This window comes from Triplophysa rosa, unplaced genomic scaffold (assembly GCF_024868665.1).
Source record: "Triplophysa rosa unplaced genomic scaffold, Trosa_1v2 scaffold395, whole genome shotgun sequence".
NCBI classification, from domain to species: Eukaryota; Metazoa; Chordata; class Actinopteri; order Cypriniformes; family Nemacheilidae; genus Triplophysa; species Triplophysa rosa.
In genome coordinates this window covers 113,200-131,983 of record NW_026634393.1, presented here as the reverse complement: position 1 = coordinate 131,983, position 18,784 = coordinate 113,200, and the positions used below count along the sequence as shown (strand labels likewise).

The following is an 18,784-nucleotide window of genomic DNA, read 5'->3' as shown; positions in this document are numbered from 1 at the left end:
CAAAAGCTATTTCAATCAAAAACATCCTAACAGGGCAAGTTACATGTTAACATAGGACCCCTTCTTTGATATCACCTTCACAATTCTTGCATCCATTGAACTTGTGAGTTTTTGGATAGTTTCTGATTGAATTTCTTTGCAGGATGTCAGAATAGCCTCCCAGAGCTGCTGTTTTGATGCTAACTGCCTCCCACCATCATAGATCTTTCGCTTGAGGATGCTCCAAAGGTTCTCAATAGGGTTGAGGTCAGGGGAGGATGGTGGCCACACCATGAGTTTCTCTCCTTTTATGCCCATAGCAGCCAATGACACAGAGGTATTCTTTGCAGCATGAGATGGTGCATTGTCATGCATGAAGATGATTTTGCTACGGAAGGCATGGTTCTTCTTTTTGTACCATGGAAGAAAGTGCTCAGTCAGAAACTCTACATACCTTGCAGAGTTCATTTTCACACCTTCAGGGACCCTGAAGGGGCCCACCAGCTGTCTCCCCATGATTCCAGCCCAAAACATGACTCCGCCACCTCCTTGCTGACGTCGCAGCCTTGTTGGGACATGGTGGCCATCCACCAACCATCCACTACTCCATCCATCTGGACCATCCAGGGTTGCACGGCACTCATCAGTAAACAAGACTGTTTGAAAATTAGTCTTCATGTATGTGTGGGCCCACTGCAACCGTTTCTGCTTGTGAGCATTGGTTAGGGGTGGCCGAATAGTAGGTTTATGCACAACTGCAAGCATCTGGAGGATCCTACACCTTGAGGTTTTCGGGACTCCCGAGGCACCAGCAGCTTCAAATACCTGTTTGCTGCTTTGCAATGGCATTTTTGCAGCTGCTCTCTTAATCCGATGAATTTGTCTGGAAGAAACCTTCCTCATTCTGCCTTTATCTGCACGAACCCTTCTGTGCTCTGAATCAGCCACAAATCTCTTCACAGTACGATGATCTCGCTTAAGTTTTCGTGAAATATCTAATGTTTTCATACCTTGTCCAAGACATTGCACTATTTGACGCTTTTCGGCAGCAGACAGATCCTTTTTCTTTCCCATATTGCTTGAAACCTGTGGCCTGCTTAATAATGTGGAACGTCCTTCTTAAGTAGTTTTCCTTTAATTGGGCTCACCTGGCAAACTACTTATCACAGGTGTCTGAGATTGATTTCAGTGATCCAAAGAGCACTGAGACACAATACCATCCATAAGTTTAATTGAACAATATAAAATTAAATGTTTACGACACTTAAATCCAATTTGCATAATAATTTGGAACGCAGTGTATTACTGATTTGCGTGTAAAACAGACCATCATGAAAACTGTACTCCGGATTCACAAATACTTCGTAAACGTAAGATTTGATTGTAAAAGGTGTGTATGTGAATGTAATGAATTCCAATCATTCGTAAATAAGGCGTGCAAGCACGCTCATTCATAATTAGCATAATCCCCACCTATTAATTACAGATAAACAAATTACGTATATAGGAATTCCATTCTGGGGTTTGACACGCTATATTGCATAAATTCATAAAAGACTAATAGGCTATATGCCTAACAATAAATTAATGTGTCCACCAAAGCATTTTTAGCCGAAATAATGCCTGGTGCTCTTCTGAAAATAACCAGCTTGTGGCTGGTGCCTTTTGCGTTTTTCCGGAGACACATTGCTATGATTATCAATGGCAGTAACATATTAGTAATCTTCAAAATAAAATGCTCGTAACGAGTATAAAAATGCAATAACCAGCCATGTTAACTCCATTGTTGTCCTGTTGTATTGTTTGTCCCGCCTCTCCACTGTGATTGGACAGCGGTGTTAAAAGGGACAGCGACGAGGTCTGCGTTTTTCCCAACGTTAAAGAGTAAAAAAATGGGTAAAAAAGACAGGGCAAAGGAACTCGTGAAATATCATGATACACAGTGCATCAAAATAAAGTGTATTCAGTTTGTCAAAAAAAACCCAGAACATTTGAATGTTTGACGCGCAGTTTACACGTGGTAGGGAGAAGGTGTAATTTGTTTTCGTACCAACTAACATTTAGAAAATTTGTATGAATCCAAAAATTACATCAGAACTACTTCATGAACGATTTACACAAAAATGTGTTCTGCTCGTTTCATGAATGAGGCCCATTGGGTTTGATTTTGGTTCTTTCCTCTTGATATATCTCCTGGACCTTCATCATGTCAAGGGTTTCTTATTACTGCATTTGCATTTTAATACACCCACCTAGTACTACTTCAATAATGAGTGTTTTCTCTTTAATACGCGGTTCACTTTTTTGAAAACACAGTCTGAGTTCCTGAATTTTACTGTAGGTTAAGGATTATTATATTAGTAAACTGTTACAGTATGTGTACGCATTTGATTTTCTTTGCTGTTTTTCCTGAACAGCTGCTTTGATGCAATGCAAATTGCAAAAAGTGCTATACAAATAAACGATCTATAAATGTGCACATGGATACTCAAAATGTGTAAATATTACTCAATTCAGTGTGATTTCTGTTGCCCTAATCCTAACCCCAATAATTCAATGGTCACAGAATTTGGTTGTACACCAGCTTGTTGAAAGATATTTTACCTTCAAATGCAGAGCAGAAACAGGTTATGGGTTTTTACATGAACAGGATGCTGACAAACACAGCTAAACATTGGATTAAGTACATGAATACAATATCTGAACGTTTGAAAATGTCTGTGTAACGAGGAAGGCGGGACGAGAGACGTGATGCAATGTGATGCAATGAGGTGGGGCCGGTGGCATGAGTGATAGTGGGAATCAGCTGTGCGCACACCGGTCCCGCATGTCTCACAGAGGAGATCGGGAGCATAAGAGGACGAGCGACAGGACTACGGATGAGAGAGGACCAGGCCCGGACATGTGTTAAGTTTCATTTATGTTTGTGTGGCCGGCAGTCTACCGTGAGGTGGCTGTCTGCCCTTTTACTTCAGTGTTATTGTTTGTTTATTTTGATTAAAGTTTTTGAATCTTAAAAAAACAAGAAAAAAGAAAAAAACAAGAGAAGAATAAAACTTAACATATGTCCGGGCCCGTCCTCTCTCATCCGTAGTCCTGTCGCTCGTCCTCTTATGCTCCCAATCTCCTCCGTGAGACATGCAGGACCAGTGTGCGCACAGCTGATTCCCACTATCACTCACGCCACCGGCCCCGCCTCGTTGCCTCACGGCTCTCGTCCAGCCTTCCTCGTTACAGTCTGAAAAATTGCTATTCCCAAAACAGACCAAATTTTGTACACCCGCCCAAACCTATATTTAACCGCACATTCAAAACCGTCCAATTGGGTGGGAACCTCACACATCGGGCAACAATGCTCGAGCAAGCCTATAGACTAAACACATAATATACGTGCATGACATCACAGTTTTTACAAAAGCAAAAAGCTGCATTTTCAAACCCGTTTTCAAATGTTCAAATATCCAGAATATAAAGCCATACTTGCTTCCCTAAACATCAAGCAGATTAAACATAAAATATCAAATGAAAGAGTCTGAACCACTGAAATTTACCATTCTATATTTAGAATTTTCTTTAAAAAAAATTACATCAGTTTCTTGTCTCGCACTCCACTGTGCTTTCAATTTCTTTTGATGATGTGCTGGCTCTGTTTACCACCTTCATTTCAGCACTCCATCATTATAGGCTGACCCATCACGTACTATTCTTCATTCTCAGGAGTCTATTCCTGTATATTTCTGCCATTTTGTTTAGACAGAGCAGTGGCATAGCAAATGTTGTAAATATTCCAGTCACAGCTGCAAAGAAAACAACAATTTGTTTTTAAACAAGTTTAAGATACAGCCTGAAGCATATCTGAATTTTGCATTTAGTAATTTAAGTTATATTTTTGGTGTTTTTATGCCTTTATTTGACAGGACAGTAAAGATTTCTGACAGGAAAGACCAGGGTGGAGTGAGGGGTGTGGGAACGGCACAGGACCTCGAGCCGGGATTTGAACTCGGGTCCCCAGAGGCACAGCTGTGCAATGTGTCGGAGCACTGCCCACAGGGCGATTGGCTCCAACACATTTAATAATTTAGAAACATTACTAAATGCATAAGCTCAGAAATCTTTTTTCTATTTTAGAATCTACGCTGTGCAAAGACTGTGGCAAATACTACATGGGGTAATGCTTACAGTTTAGAGAGATCACCATGGTGTCTTTGAATGCTCTTCAGCAGCTGCTGTACACTAGGCAGTATGGTTCGAGATCTGGATATGAGACACAATCGATATAATACAGATTGACATCTGTTTTACAAACTTATAACAGTGAAATTATACAAAAATCTCTAAACCATGCAACTGAGCAATGTCACTGACCTATTCTTGAGTTTCTGTCCGTGCAGGGTGAGCAGACACAGAGTCCAAGTTAGGTAAAACTGCAGATGGTTAGATTTTTCAAGTGTTGATGCCACAAAGTCCAGAAGTTTATCCACATAGACATCTGGCAGTGAGCCACATACCACTGCAACTAAAGTATCAGACAGTCACCAAAATATTTTTAAAACCTTATAAGAGTTTCAAACTGTGAGAGACCATAAACATGAGAACAAAAAAATCCTAGATTTAATCGTTTTGCTCCTTTAATGTGTGGTGTGCCGTGATGTGACGAAGAAAGTCCTGACTATGAACAAAGGAAATCTCGCAAATTCTCTCAAGATTTCAGAATAAGATTTTTATTATTTCACTGTAGGTTTATATACAGACGTGCTCAAATTTGTTGGTAGTACCCTTAAAGCTCATTGAAATAATGCTTCATTCCTCCTGAAGAGTGATGAAATTAAAAGCTATTGTATCATGTATACTTGCATGCCTTTGGTATGTCATAGAATAAAGCAAAGAAGCTGTGGAAAGAGATGAATTATTGCTTACTCTACAAAGATATTCTAAAATGGCCTGGGCACATTTGTTGGTACCCCTTAGAAAAGATAATAATTGGATTATAGTGATATTTCAAACTAATTAGTTTCTTTAATTAGTATCACACATGTATTTAATGTTGTAATCAGTCATTCAGCCTATTTAAATGGAGAAAAGTAGTCACTGTGCTGTTTGGCATCATTGTGTGCACCACACTGAACATGGACCAGAGAAAGCAAAGGATAGAGTTGTCTGAGGAGCTCAGAAAGAAAATAATAGACAAGCATGGTAAAAGTAAAGGCTACAAGACCATCTCCAAGCAGCTCGATGTTCCTGTGACAACAGTTGCAAATATTATTAAGAAGTTTAAGGTCCATGGAATTGTAGCCAACCTCCCTGGGCGCGGCCGCAAGAGGAAAACCGACCCCAGATTGAACAGAACGATAGTGCGAATGGTAGAAAAAGAACCAAGGATAGCTGCCAAAGAGATACTAGCTGAACTGAAGGTGAAGGTACGTCAGTTTCTGATCACACCATCCATCGCTTTATGAGCAAAAGTTGGCTCCATGGAAGACCCACAAGGACTCCACTTTTGAAAGAAAAACATAAAAAAGCCAGACTGGAATTTACTAAAATTCATATTGACAAGCCACAATCCTTCTGGGAGAATGTCCTTTGGCAAGTCACATCAGCTCCATGTTCACAGAGGAAAAAATAATCAAGCTTTCAAACAAGTGAACACCATACCTACAGTGAAACATGGAGGAGGCTCGGTTATGTTTTGGCGCTGCTTTGCTGCATCTTACACAGGGTGCCTTGAATCTGCGCAGGGCACAATGAAATCTCAAGACTATCAAGGCATTCTGGAGCGAAATGCACTGTCCAGTGTCAGAAAGCTCCATCTCAGTCACAGGTCATGGGTCCTCCAACAGGATAATGACCCAAAACACACAGCTAAAATCACCCAAGAATGGATAAGAACAAAACATTGGACTATTCTGAAGTGGCCTTCTAGGAGTCCTGATCTGAATGACCAACTTTATGGAGATGCAGATTTCATTTTCCAACAGGACTTGGCACCTGCACACAGTGCCAAAGCTACCAGTACCTGGTTTAAGGACCATGGTATCCCTGTTCTTAATTGGCCAGCAATCTCGCCTGACCTTAACCCCATAAAAAATCTATGGGGTATTGTGAAGAGGAAGATGCGATATGCCAGACCCAACAATGCAGAAGAGCTGAAGGCCACTATCAGAGCAACCTGGGCTCTCATAACACCTGAGCAGTGCCAGACTGATCGACTCCATGCCACGCCGCATTGCTGCAGTAATTCAGGCAAAAGGAGCCCCAACTAAGTATTGAGTGCTGTACATGCTCATACTTTTCATGTTCATACTTTTCAGTTGGCCAAGATTTCTAAAAATCCTTTCTTTGTATTGGTCTTAAGTAATATTCTAATTTTCTGAGATACTGAATTTGGGATTTTCATTAGTTGTCAGTTATAATCATCAAATTAAAAGAAATAAACATTTGAAATATATCAGTCTGTGTGTAATGAATGAATATAATATACAAGTTTCACTTTTTGAATGGAATTAGTGAAATAAATCAACTTTTTGATGATATTCTAATTATATGACCAGCACCTGTATATATAAAAGGTATGATCTTTTATCAGGCCATTTATTTTATATTTTGATATCCACAGTATGTATGTATTGTAGGCTCTGTGGCTTTAGGGCAGGAGTCTTCAACTAAAATCGCTTGAGGTCCAGTAAACAAACCCACCTTGCCAGTCGAGGTCCGGATAATTAAATACCTAAAATCATGAATTGATGGTTTTTGGCAGACCAAAGAAATAAACATGTCTTTTCATATCTATACAACGGCATAACAATGTCTGACAACAATATAATGAAGGAAAATGTGCAAAATGCCCTAATCTCTAAACCTGCACTGAACATACACTCACCTAAAGGATTATTAGGAACACCTGTTCAATTTCTCATTAATGCAATTATCTAATCAACCAATCACATGGCAGTTGCTTCAATGCATTTAGGGGTGTGGTCCTGGTCAAGACAATCTCCTGAACTCCAAACTGAATGTCAGAATGGGAAAGAAAGGTGATTTAAGCAATTTTGAGCGTGGCATGGTTGTTGGTGCCAGACGGGCCGGTCTGAGTATTTCACAATCTGCTCAGTTACTGGGATTTTCACGCACAACCATTTCTAGGGTTTACAAAGAATGGTGTGAAAAGGGAAAAACATCCAGTATGCGGCAGTCCTGTGGGCGAAAATGCCTTGTTGATGCTAGAGGTCAGAGGAGAATGGGCCGACTGATTCAAGCTGATAGAAGAGCAACTTTGACTGAAATAACCACTCGTTACAACCGAGGTATGCAGCAAAGCATTTGTGAAGCCACAACACGCACAACCTTGAGGCAGATGGGCTACAACAGCAGAAGACCCCACCGGGTACCACTCATCTCCACTACAAATAGGAAAAAGAGGCTACAATTTGCACGAGCTCACCAAAATTGGACAGTTGAAGACTGGAAAAATGTTGCCTGGTCTGATGAGTCTCGATTTCTGTTGAGACATTCAAATGGTAGAGTCAGAATTTGGCGTAAACAGAATGAGAACATGGATCCATCATGCCTTGTTACCACTGTGCAGGCTGGTGGTGGTGGTGTAATGGTGTGGGGGATGTTTTCTTGGCACACTTTAGGCCCCTTAGTGCCAATTGGGCATCGTTTAAATGCCACGGCCTACCTGAGCATTGTTTCTGACCATGTCCATCCCTTTATGACCACCATGTACCCATCCTCTAATGGCTACTTCCAGCAGGATAATGCACCATGTCACAAAGCTCGAATCATTTCAAATTGGTTTCTTGAACATGACAATGAGTTCACTGTACTAGAATGGCCCCCACAGTCACCAGATCTCAACCCGATAGAACATCTTTGGGATGTGGTGGAACGGGAGCTTCGTGCCCTGGATGTGCATCCCACAAATCTCCATCAACTGCAAGATGCTATCCTATCAATATGGGCCAACATTTCTAAAGAATGCTTTCAGCACCTTGTTGAATCAATGCCACGTAGAATTAAGGCAGTTCTGAAGGCGAAAGGGGGTCAAACACCGTATTAGTATGGTGTTCCTAATAATCCTTTAGGTGAGTGTTAATTCATTTCAACATTAACAACTTTGAAAGAAAACTAAAGTGTTGTTTTCTGCTGAACTGAGATGAACAAATAGCAGCATCAAGTTGTGACTGATCATCATCTGATAACGTTTCAGCTCTTCTGGTGGCCGTTGCAGCTGAAAGGGGGTTTGTGTCATATTTTCTTTTAGTTCATGTCTTTATTTTCCTTCTAAGTGTTTCACATGCACGCTCCATGCACTCTTTTACTATTTCCCATCAGTAAAGGGCTTATGTTTTCCTAAGATCCTCTGTATTCTTAATGAACATTCATATGCTGGTTGTTGGGCGGTAAGTGAGGGAGGGAGGACCCGTGTAAATCGCTCCTACTGGGCTTTGAGCTCATATATTTTCCGTGTCCTTACATCGGACTGCTGCGTGTAAGTTTCTTCAAAGTGTCTCTGTCTAATTTCATAATGCCGTTTAAAGTTTCCACTTTTGACAACCGCGACAGACTCCGAGCAAATGAGACAAACCGGTCTCGTGCATCTCGATGCAGGAAGAATAAATGCAAATCTCTCGACCCATTCATCTCGGAAAACATGGTTTTCAGCGTCAACTTTTCTAACTTTTGAAAAGGACATTGTTTTTCAGTCACTGAGAGTTACATCTGTCTGTGCGCTGTGCAGCGAGTCTGTCTCGGCTCTCTTCTCTCCACGACGTTGACGTCTTTACGTAGCAACAGTGCGCATATGTTAACTGTCCGTGGCGCCGTAGGACCCAAACTGCTACTGAGCGGACCTTGATGTGCCTGGTATAAATTTGATTGCATTAGAAAATAATGTTAGGCGTTCATTTATTTATTATGTCAAAAGGCTTTGAGGTCCGGACGGATGCATCTCGCGGTCCACATCCGGACCGGAGTCCGCTAGTTGGTGACCCCTGCTTTAGGGGAATGCCCTCTTAAGTCTGATCATTAATATTTGTAAACAAAAAAGCTACAAACAACAAATTTAATGTAAGAATTAAATTGCTCTCATCATAAACAGAAAACAAAGTTACTTACTAAATTAGCCTTTCATGCCTTTCATACCAGAACTACTTCTATCTTTAAATTCCCAATTAGAACAAAATGTGATCCTGCTTGTGAAAACACAGTCTTTTTACTGTTTTCTACATAAAATCATCCTACAGAATATTCTGTGAAAATACAATATCTTCAATATTGATTGAATAATGTCATTTCAAAGATTAAAATTTTAGTTAATGCTTGAAATTAATCTTTGATGCTTGTTATTTAATAATTCATTTGTTTATGAGACTTTAGCCTGGGTTTTCACAGGCACACAAATGTTTACATGCTGATCAATAATGCTAATGATAAATGTAGGCTAGATAAAAACGTTATGGTTCATAAAATATCGCAAATCTGGTTGAAAGGTTGAAGACATATAGCAAACAGTAAACAAACTGACAGAAACAAATACTTTAATATTGCTGCATTTTGTTTACTGTTGTCTCCATTTATCTGCTGCTCTTCATGCGGCGCGTCTTTGGCGGGAGAAAAGCAGCGCACGTGGAGCGGAAAGGGTTCAAATGAAGCGCGTTTATAGCTAAAAGATATCACAGGATATAGCGACAAAAGATCAATTACATAAATGTTCCTGAGAGTACGAGTGATGTGATTCTCCGTTGTGTAGACGCGCGGCTCAATTTAAACAACTGAAAGAGTCAACATTTTAAATGTCTCGCGGTCCGGATGAAACGAAGCAAAGGTCCGGATACGGCCCGCGGTCCGCCAGTTGACGATGACTGCACTAGGGGTTAAACGACCTCAGATGTTTGAAGTCAACTATTATGTGATAAAAGTCGCTTCGACATCGACTAGTCGATGACATCATTAATATATAAAATAAGGGCTAGGGAATGTTTTGCAACAAGATTTGATGGGTGTGGGCAGTAAGACACTCATGTGTGCGGGCTGCGGGGAGAATAGCAGGATAGGCTCTAAATATATAGTATCCAAATACAAATAAACTTTTATTCATCTATTGCACAAGTACAACAACAACTAAACTAAGATAAAACTATTTTAATGCACGAGGTCGGTGGTAGCGGAGCTATGCAGTAAAAGAGAAGCAGGTGGATCTCTACAGCAGCCTAACGTTACTTCAGATCTGAAACTCGTGTACAGACCAAACTTCCCTGACATTTACAACAAGTCAACTGAAAGGGTCATGTGCACTAATAGATGAAACAACAGTAAAATGTGTCAAGTTTGTTTGTGATGGCCTATGACTTTAAAACAACGTCAATATATTTATTAGCCTAATGCAGCAGATGCTTTATCAGCGGACTTACAAACGCAGCACCTCAGTGACACAGCTGCCAATCAGAAACATTTTTATTATTCTGTTTCTGTCATGTTTTATTAAACGGGGAACAAGTACAAAAATATAATATTAAAAGATCTGCGTGTAGAAGCACAGCGCACTGAAATACATGTAACGTTACGCTTTAACGTTACCTGCGAGCTTTTGCAGCGTCAGAACAAATCATGAATGTTGCGGACGAAAACAGGACACGTTATGAATGATGCATGCGGAAGCAGAACAAGATATTATTGCCAGGAGTGTGACAGAATCCCACTGAAGCGGGTGGAAATGGCATCCGTCCTTTGCCCAGCTCTTTTGGAAAAATCAGCTTCTTTTTAAAGGTACAGTGTCAAAATCACATGACCTGCGACTAGCATTAATGTTGACTAGTTCGTGCAACCCCTAATATGCACGTCGTCACCACACACGTTACGTGAAGTCAAGCGAGTCGTACCCACTGAGTGGTAGAAAGACTGAATGCTAGGGCTGGGTATCGATTCTGATGTTCCAATTCGATTCCGATTCTCAAGCTCTCGATTCGATTTGAGTCAATGATTATAGATTTAAAGGGGTGATATGACACGGCTAAAACTAATATTATCATTTGTTTTCGATGTAATGCAATGTGTATACAAAATTTAACTTTCAAAAATGCTGTATTTTCCACATACCATGCATGTTTGTATCTCCTCTTTGCCCCGCCTATCTGAAACGCGCAGATTTTTTACAAAGCTCATCACTCTGAAAAGCGAGGTGTGCTATGATTGGCCAGTTAACCAGTGCGTAGTGATTGGTCGAATACTGCAAGCATGTGACGGAAATATAACGCCTCTTACCATATTTGGAACATCAGGTTCCAAAGCAACTGTACTGACAGGTACGAATACCTTACTTGCGTATACATTTGGGCGGTCTCAGTCAAATCATACCACGAACTGCGTAGATTTGTGGGGGTGTGGTTACACGAGGCGTTTCAGGCAGGTCTGGGTGAGCATTCGCTTTTAGATAGAATGCATCTTTTGTTCCGACACTTTAATTTTTGCAATTTTACGTATCTAATACATGCATGGGAAACTTATAACACACCAAAGACAAATCCTATAGATATTTCTAAAAAAGATCAGAAAATATCACAGAAAATGAAATGAAGAGCCACAAACCTGTATATTAAACTTTAAACACACTTGGGTATATTGAAACAGAACATGTTATTTCACATTTAAGATACAGTATAACAAACAAAATTTAACAAAATTAGCTGTAAAGACGGGCTGCAATCATATGAACCGCTGCCTTTTATGTGAAGGTGATGTTAAATTCGAGGACACACCCACATCCGCCATGTTAATTAAGCAATGAAAGATATGCTCCCTGTTGTAACATCCATCCGTTGTAAAAAGAAAAGTGACATCTAGTGCAGTCATCCTCAATTGGCGGACCGTGGTCCGGATCTGGACCTTTGTTTTGTTCCATCCAGACCGGTTGGATCCAGACATAGCTTAATAAACCATTTAAACTTTTGACTATTTTGGTTGTTTTAATTGAGCCGCGCATCTACACAATGAAGAATCACATCACACGTGCTCTCAGGAACATGCATGTAATTGATCTTTTGCCGCTATATCCTCTTATATCTTTATCTAGCGCCAAACGCGCTTAATTTGAACCCTTTCCGCTCTGCGTGCTCTCCCGCCAAAGACGAGTCGCATGAAGAGCAGCAAACACGTGCTTGTTTTAACAACAGAGCAGGTAAATGGACACACAACAGTAAACAAAATGCAGCAATTTTAAAGCATTTGTATCTGTCAGTCTGTTTACGGTTTGCTATATGTCTCCAACCTTTCAACCAGATTTGTGATATTTTATGAACCATAACATTTTTATCTACATTTAGCATTAACATTATTGATCAGCATGTAAACATTTGTGACCCTCTTAAAACCCAGGCTAAACTCTCATAATCTAATTGATTATTAGATAACCATCAAAGATTCATTTCAAGCATTAATTTCACCAAGATTTTGGCATTATTCAGTCAATATTGAAGATATTGTTATTTTTCACGGAATATTCTGTAGGACGATTTTATGAAGGACTTTTGCTGGATTTCACAAGCAGGGTCACATTTTGTAATGAACAACGTTCTAATTGGGAAATTATTTAAAGATAGAAGTAGTACTGGTATGAATGGCATGGAAAGGCTAATTTAGTTAGTAACTTTGTTTTCGGTTTATGATGAGAGCATTTTAATTGTTACATTACATTTGCTGTTTGCGTGTTGTCAGTAGTTTTTTTTAATTTACAAATATTAATTATCAGACTTCTATTAAGAGGGTATTCCCCTAAAGCCACAGAGCCTACAATACATACATGCATACTGTGGATATCTAAATATAAAATAAATGGCCTGATAAAAGATCATATATTTTATACAGTATATGCAGTATATCCAACTGGGCTAAATTGATTAAATATTTATTTATTTTCAAAAACATATTGCCCGGACCTCCGTTTGGAAGAAAATATAAAGACCGGATCTCTTGGAACTTTAATTAAATACCCATAATCTAGTGGATAGTAGTAGCAATAACATTCACTTTAATGAATATTCAGTGCTTGCGGAAATGTGAAGGAATAAAAATAGATTCACAGATTTTGAGAATCGATATTGAATCGACCGCATTTTTAAAAACAATGAATCGATTTTTCTATTTCTTTGCCCAGCCCTACTGAATGCAGAAGTATTTACCATTATCTGTGCTCTGTTTAGAACGGGATAAAGTTGTTGTGCGATTGATTGTACAGACAGATTGAGCACAAAATCAGATATTTATTTTTAAAGACTACTGAAGGATGGAAAAAAGCAAATTAATCGCTGCAATTTGCTGAAACAAATGGAATACTGAATTGTGGATGTTTGCTAGCCAGTAAATAAGTTGATGAAAAGTTGTTATTGTTGAACCACACCATAACAGTGTTACCCAAGTTACCTACTTTCTATACCTTTATATGCCAAGTAAGTGTAAATGTATTTCTTTTAACATTCTAACTGTGTGTTCACACCGCCGCCATCATGCGTCAAAGTGGCCGGAAGTTATTCATTTTCAATGTGAGCCGGCAGCGAGCAGCGGCGCGTCTTGGCCATTGAGGGCATTGAGGAGAGTTGAAATCATCAAGGAGAGTTGAAATCAGGTCAGCTTTATGGTAATGAGCTATGACGCGGTTCGTCGGCAACCAATCTGAACGTAGAAGTCCACCACTTGATAGGATTCCAGAGAACGCAGCCCTGTAAACTTTGGTCTACGTCAGATCGCCAGAGTGTCCTTGAATCTTTCTACAGCTTTGTTGGCAGGGCGGCCAGAGCAATTTTTGACGCTCTCTACGGTGGCGGTGTGAACATACGGTAAGCAGATGTATTTCATACCAATTTAAAGATTAATGTATTGTCAACACTGTAGACATCTAGAAGAGCAATGTAAATCTTGTAAGATTCGGTTTATTAAACCACTAAACGTGTTTTGCTTGAGTAGAACATTTTTTACCTAAAGTTTTACTTTGTGTATTTCACCTGTCATTGAAATTGGGTAGAAAAGAAATATCAGGAAACACAATTCTGTGCAATATTTCAGTGTACAAGGACAACTGGGGCCAGATTCACAAGACGTTCTTAAGAAGAAAATTTGAATTCCAATTTAAGAAAAAAGTTAGGAATGTTACGTATTCCCAATTTTTTTTAAGACGGTTCTTAAAATGAAGAAGAATCCAAATTCTCGAAACAAAAGCTGTCGTAAATACCATCTTAAAATTAAGACAACCTCACATTTGTCTTAAATCTCAATTTATGAGATTATGAGATTATGGTATTATGTATTTGATTGTTTCACATTTGACATGTAATGTACTGAGCCAGAATCAGAATAAGTTGTGTAATCGCTGCCGGCGGTTTGTTTGTATCCCTGCACTTACACTTCGCTCTAATATTAGTGTATTTTATTATTTTATTATCGTTACTTATCATTGTCGTTTCTAACTTATCCTGATATCTCAATAACCCTGTTCTTGTTATTTACTTGAAGATTCTAAACCAAAATTGATAGTTAACGTTAGCATAGCAATAGCGTGTTAGCTTGCTTTCACTGCTCTGGGTGTACGTGTGTTCACTACTCTCTGGATGGGTTAAATGCAGAGGTCACATTTCGGGTATGGGTCACCATATGTGACTAATAGGTCACTTTCACTTTCTGTTTACACTGTGGAATATCATCTTGCCTCTGGTTTGTCTTGTGTGCTAACTGTTTCTCTTTTTAAGTGAGTATACTACGATTCATCGAGCAACCTTGGTAAGTTGGAATTTCACTTCAAACCCGGTGAGTTATGGCTTCTATTCCTATTATTGTTACTTGCACCTCATGTCATATGTTTAGCTTAGCCTTCTCTGTCAGCTGCGAGGGTTTTATATGCGATAACTGCAGGGAAATAGTTAGGCTGACAGAGAAGATCTTAGAATTAGAGTCTCGCATCCAATCATTATCTGAGGATAGTAAGAGTGTAAGGACCATAGAAAACACTTTGGATGCGAGCAACATTAGCGCACACAGCTCGGTTCCGGTTGAAAATCCCTTGCAGCTGGGAAACTTCGTGACTGTGAGACGGCGTAGTCACAGGACAAAACATCACTCAACCGTTCCGATTACAGTCTCGAACAGGTTTGCCCCACTCAGTGACGCACCGACTGAGAAACCTGCTGAAAGTGCCCTAGTTATCGGTGATTCTATTGTTCGGAACGTTAACATAGAGGCACCAGCCACCATAGTCAAATGTTTACCGGGAGCCAGAGCGCCTGACATCAAGTCAAATTGAAATGTGCTGGCTAAGGCTAATCGTAAATTCAGTAAGATTGTTATTCACATCGGCACAAATGATGTTCGACTACGTCAATCGGAGATCACAAAAAATAATATTAAAGAGGTGTGTGAGCTCGCAAGCATGATGTCAGACACTGTAATATTCTCTGGCCCCCTCACTGCTTATCGTGGTGATGAGATTTATAGCAGAATATCATCACTAAATGGCTGGAGTGGTGCCTGCAGAATTATATAGTTTTTATAAATAACTGAAAGAGTTTTGACGGCAACGAGATGGTCTCCATCCCTCCTGGGCTGGGGCTTCCATCCTGTCTAGAAATATGGCAAAAAGTCTTAATAATGCTAATGCTAAAGCTTGACTCGCTGGGGCCCAGGTCAGGGAGCAGACAGAATGGCTTAACCAACTGTCTGCTTGCAGTCTCACGTCGCAGAATACACAAAATGTACAACGTAATAATCCCTTCTCACGAACATCATAAAATAGAGACTGTGTCTGTCCCCCAGATTAGCAAACATAAAATAATGCGTAAACCTCTTGAAAGTAATTTAATAAACGTTAAACAAATTAAACATGAACAAAATACAGATAATCAACTGTTACGACTCGGATTGCTAAATATTAGATCTCTCTCTAATAAAGCACTTTTTGTTAACGATATGATAACAGATCATAAAATAGACATGCTTTGTTTGACAGAAACATGGCTAAAACCAGATAACTATATTACTTTACATGAATCTGTCCCCCAAGATTATTATTATAAACATGAGCCTCGTCTAAAAGGCAGAGGGGGAGGTGTCGCAGCACTTTACAATAACTCTTTTAGCATTTCCCAGAAGTCTAACTCTAAATATAATTCTTTTGAAGTCATGGTACTTCATGTTTCAACACCTAATACTAAGGATAAAACATTTTTTTTAAATATTCTAGCTATTGTATATAGGCCTCCAGGGCACCAAACAGATTATATTAAAGAATTTGGTGGGTTCTTATCAGAACTAGTACTGGCCGCAGATAGAGTCCTTGTCGTTGGTGACTTTAACATCCATGTAGATAACGATACAGATGCCTTAGGAATGGCTAGTCAACATGTGTCAGGATCCACTCACCTTCGTAATCATACTTTAGATTTAATACTGTTTTACGGTATAAATGTGGACGACGTTAAAATCCTTCAGCAGAGTGAAGACATTTCTGATCATTATCTGGTATTATGTTTGCTTCACTGGCCTACGGCTGCAAATAAAACTCATTGTTACAAATATGGTAGAACAATAACTTCAACTACCAAAGATGCGTTTCTCGATAATCTGCCCGAATTGTCTCAAATCGCTAACATGAGAAATAACATTAAGGATCTTGACACTACCACTGAAAATCTTAATTCCACTTTCTCGGAAACACTACACAGTTGCTCCTCTACGTTTAAAGAAGATTAAAAACGGCAGTCCCACACCGTGGTATAATGAACACACTCAGGCTCTAAAGAAAGCGGCCCGAAAAATGGAGCGCAACTTTAAGAAAACTAAATTAGAGGTATTTCGTACAGCATGGAAGGATAGTATTCAAAAATACAGGAAAGTCCTAAAAACTTCTAGATCCGCCTACTTTTCATCACTAATAGAAGAAAACCAGCACAACCCAAGGTTTTTATTTAACACAGTGGCTAAATTAACAAAAAATAAATCGTCAGTGACTTCTGATCCTGTATAACAGCATGAATTATGATACAGTGATGAATTATTGAACTACTTCACAAATAAAATCCAAGATATTAGAGAAAAAATTATAACAATGCAATCAGAAGTGAAACCCGCTGAACAAACTAACTACAGCGCCCTTAAGGAGAAAATGCAATTATTTTATACCGTAGATCACGATGAGCTGTCTAAAATCATTAGATCATCTAAATCAACAACATGCATGCTAGACCCTATACCTACAAATCTACTGAAAGAGATGCTCCCACAAATTATAGATCCTCTTCTTAGTATTATTAACTCATCTCTGACATTAGGATATGTGCCTAAAGCATATAAGGTGGCTGTTATAAGCCCCTTGTCAAAAAACCCCAACTCGACCCTAGAGAACTAAGGAACTACAGGCCTATATCGAATCTACCTTTCATATCTAAAGTTCTGGAAAAAGTAGTTTCAACTCAATTATGCTCCTTCCTCCAAAGGAATGACATCAATGAAGAATTCCAGTCTGGATTTAGAGCATGTCAAAGTACAGAGACTGCTTTGATCAGAGTTACAAATGATCTGCTATTGGCGTCTGACCAAGGTTGTATCTCGTTATTGGTGCTGCTAGACCTTAGTGCTGTATTTGACACCATTGACCACAGCACACTCCTACATAGACTCGAAAATTATGTCGGCATTAAAGGAATAGCTTTGAAATGGTTTAAATCTTATTTATCCAACCGTTTTCAATTTGTAGCAATAAACAATGACGTGTCATCGCAAGTCCAGTACGGTGTACCACAGGGTCAGTCTTAGGGCCTCTGCTCTTCGCATTATACATGCTACCTCTAGGAGATATAATAAAGAGACACGGAGTTAGCTTTCACTGTTATGCTGATGATACTCAACTTTATATTTCCTCGAAGCCTCATGAAACACAGCAGTTCCATCGAATAATGGAATGCATAGTCGATATAAAAAACTGGATGAGTAACAACTTTTTATTACGGAACTCGGACAAAACAGAAGTGTTACTTATTGGACCGAAAACTGCTATACGTAACAACCAAGAATACTGCTTAACTATTGACGGATGTTCCATAAAACCCTCGTCGTCAGCAAAGAATCTTGGCATTCTATTTGATAGTAATCTGTCATTTGAGAGCCACGTCACCAACACCTGTAAAATTGTGTTTTTCCATCTTAAGAATATATCTAAACTACGTCATATGCTGTCAATGTCAGATGCAGAGAAGTTAATTCATGCATTCATGACATCAAGACTAGATTACTGTAATGCACTGTTAGGTGGTTGCCCTGCAGGCTTATTACAAAAACTCCAAATGGTCCAAAACGCGGCAGCTCGAGTTCTTACACGTACAAAAAAGTATGAACATATTAGCCCGGTTCTGTCAACCTTGCACTGGTTACCTATAAAGCATCGCGGTAACTTTAAAATCTTGCTTATTACCTATAAAGCCCTACATGGTTTAGCTCTTCAGTACTTGAGTGAACTCCTCTTGTATTACAGTCCTTCACGTGCATTATGCTCTCAGGCGTCCTGTCAGTTGGTAATACCTAGAATTTCAAAATCAAGTGCAGGTGGTAGATCCTTTTCCTATCTAGCGCCTAAACTTTGGAATAGTCTTCCCTGCACTGTCCGGGAGGCAGACACACTGTGTCAGTTTAAATCTAGACTAAAGACGCATCTTTTTAATCTTGCATACACTACACTTCCATAATATAAATCCTCTGAGGGTTTAGGCTGCATTAGTTAGACCAACCGGAACCAAAAACACAACTGAAGTACTTGTTGCATCAAAGAGTG

The 18,784-nt window shown here is 39.4% G+C and overlaps 1 protein-coding gene across 1 annotated transcript in view; it reads right to left on the bottom strand.

The window, feature by feature from the left end:
• Window positions 1-1,878: 1,878 nt before the first annotated feature.
• The window catches only part of pwp2h (PWP2 small subunit processome component), a 67,344-nt gene continuing 50,438 nt past the window's right edge, over window positions 1,879-18,784 (bottom strand). Inside the window, exons 19-21 of the mRNA XM_057328182.1 lie at window positions 4,345-4,495; window positions 4,159-4,233; window positions 1,879-3,776 (exon numbers count right to left, since the gene is read on the bottom strand). Of these exons, the coding sequence (XP_057184165.1) occupies window positions 3,701-3,776; window positions 4,159-4,233; window positions 4,345-4,495 (302 nt within the window). The 3' untranslated portion in view covers window positions 1,879-3,700. The remainder of the gene's footprint in view (window positions 3,777-4,158; window positions 4,234-4,344; window positions 4,496-18,784) is intronic.